The sequence below is a fragment of the Miscanthus floridulus genome, chromosome 5, assembly GCF_019320115.1.
Source record: "Miscanthus floridulus cultivar M001 chromosome 5, ASM1932011v1, whole genome shotgun sequence".
NCBI classification, from domain to species: Eukaryota; Viridiplantae; Streptophyta; class Magnoliopsida; order Poales; family Poaceae; genus Miscanthus; species Miscanthus floridulus.
Window position 1 is genome coordinate 17,922,319 of NC_089584.1, and position 2,668 is coordinate 17,924,986.

General features: G+C 45.9%; 1 protein-coding gene across 1 annotated transcript; it reads left to right on the forward strand.

The window, feature by feature from the left end:
* Window positions 1-643: 643 nt before the first annotated feature.
* On the forward strand, window positions 644-2,241 carry LOC136454343 (uncharacterized). The gene is made up of 2 exons (XM_066454794.1): window positions 644-1,534; window positions 1,732-2,241. Exons 1-2 carry the CDS (start codon window positions 644-646, stop codon window positions 2,185-2,187), a joined length of 1,347 nt encoding a protein of 448 aa, XP_066310891.1. The 3' UTR covers window positions 2,188-2,241.
* The last annotated feature ends 427 nt before the right edge of the window (window positions 2,242-2,668 follow it).

Here is a 2,668-nt window from a genome sequence, read left to right on the forward strand (position 1 = left end):
CCTTCCTCCAAGCAACATTAGCTTCTTATTACAGATACTTGAGCATATCGGTCGCTATAACGCTACTAATGGTTAGCAACGAAGTGTTTTGGGGAGCAGATCACGATGATGATAGCTCCTCGGGGACTTCGGAGCGAAACAACAATAGCCCTCCAGAGACAGAGACCTCGGAAAAAGATAGTAGCTCATCCTGCTGTGGCCTCTTCTTGCAGATCGTCGAAACAATCCTGCCCATACTCTTCTTTTGGAGCGTGATGTTCCCATTACCTGGAATATCCGTCTCCCTTGCGATATCATTCTATATGTTGTTCTCGGTGACAGCAGGGGTGCTGATCGCCAACTTGCAGATCCCAGTGGCATTCCTGCAGGTTCTGCATTCGATTTTGCGCCTTCGCAGCCTGCTAGGTCATCACCGCCATGACTATACCCCCCTGGCTGATGGGGCAAGCCCAAACTTGGTGCCATCCATAGTACTCTTCTTCATGCTGGAGCTAGTGCCAAGGGTCATCCTGTATCCTGGCAGTCATCCTCGGGTTCATCTCCTTCCTACCGTCGCATATCGCTTGCCCGTGACTTGGGATTCAAACAAGAGTGGGGAGCCAAAGCTATCAGCCTATACTTCCGCCAAGCCTACCTGGCACGCATGGAAACGGGACTTTTTTTTCGTCAAGAAGAGAAAGAGAAATACACACCCAGCCTCGACCTCGAGAGCTTCGCCATCCAGTCCCTTGGCTGCACCTCAAGCCATGAATTCCAAATTGTTGGACTGCGGATTCTCGACAACAGCCTGCAACGAGGTGACTCCGAATCCAATAAGAACCTCATTACAGAAATAGTCAAAGATGCGAAAAACATCATCACTAATATCATAGGGCTTATCAGCTGCTATCTCACCGTCGAGGAAAACAGTAGTGGTGCCCGTGGCCTACAGCATCGGCATCACAAAAAAACGATGATAGAGCAGATGGAACAGCATCACAAAAAAAGGACAGAGCAGATGGAAGTGGCACGATTGTGTTTGGAGTTTGTGAGGACGATTGCTATCAACGGTGGGAAAATTAGCGCAAGGTTTCGCAAGGAGCTGTCGGGGAACCCCTTCTTTCTGGACAGCCTCGATCGTATCTTGAACTTTTGGGGCTGGCGAGTAGATGATCTACGGGAGCAGGCGCTGGGTATAGTAGCAACGCTGGCAGTGGATGAGGCTGCAAGGAAGGAGATTGGGAGCAACCAATCCATTATTCCCAATTTGATGCATGAATTTGAGCTTGAGCCCAGCATGTACGATGATCGTTCATCACTACGAACGGCTGCAGGGGAAGCACTGGCAAATCTTACAATAAATAGCGCGGACAACTGCTGGGCTATCTTGTTGGCGGACCCAGAGCATAATCTTTTCACGAAGCTCATCGACATGCTTGATGATGAGTACTACATGTCTGTTGCAGCAAATCTACTCCATAATCTTTGTGCAAACTCCAGAGACATGCTGATCGACCTTGGTGCAAACGTGAACCTGGAATCTGCCCTGTCAAAGGTAAGCGTCTCATCAATATATACTTAGACAAACTGCTAGCTTATTTTTCCTTCCTCGTTTATCCTTCATTAAATTCACTGGCTCGTGCATCTGCATTTTTTAGTATAAACATATCTACATATATGTGTGGATCAATCAATATTCATTATGTTAGCTTCGTTTTCATTATTTAACAATGTCATTATCATACCTTGCAGGCAATGGCAATTATCAGGACTAATAAAGAGGGCAAACAATTGGAGGCCGCACTCTGTGTTGCTTCACAAATTGGTTATGTGATCCCTGAATACGTTGCCCAGGAGCTTGATCCCGATACCGATTCTGCTGCAGCGGAACAACTTGTAACAAAGCTTGTGGATACTCTCAAATCCAACAGGGAGCCATGTCTTGAGTACCCAAGGATAAGAAGGGTCCTTGTTGAGATGGTAATATCAATGGTGGAATTGTGTCCTGGATACATAAACATCTTCAGAGAAAAGGGCGCCAAGGATGCCCTGGACATGGTCAAAGCAACCCCATCTAGGTTGGAAAAATACAGGGTCTTCCTCGATGGTGAAGGAGTGGTCCCGGAGAGCTTAAGTATGCGTGACCTAGTTGATAACGCCAAAAGGCTAATTTATGAGGCAACCCCAACTCCTGGTAGCCAGACATAAAAATGTATTTGTGTTGTATTAGGAAACATGTCCGTGCATTGCTGTGGATAAAATAAATGGGGGGGACTACCAAAATTTAAAAATAATTGTATGGGCGATACATTCACCGTTCATGCAAATTTAGTCCTTACCAACAACACATGGGAACTTGAGTGAGATATTAAACATGGATATGAGCAGTGACTCACTCCTATCCTTATCTCCACGACGCTCGACGACTGCATCCCTTCTTCTTTCACAGCCGCAGACACAAGCTCGACGATTCATGTCGGGTCTCGGTAGCGTCTCGCCGTAGAAGTTTGGTCGGCCGGTGTGGGGACCTCCCTCACGAGTAACAGATACAGTCTTCGTCACAAGGCCCGCTCAGTACCTATATTAGTTCTATGATGCTGTCTATTTGTACTAATATGTATAAATCTTGTAATTAATATTTTAACTAATAAATAATCTTAAATGAGAAAACTTTCAACTACAAAGTTTT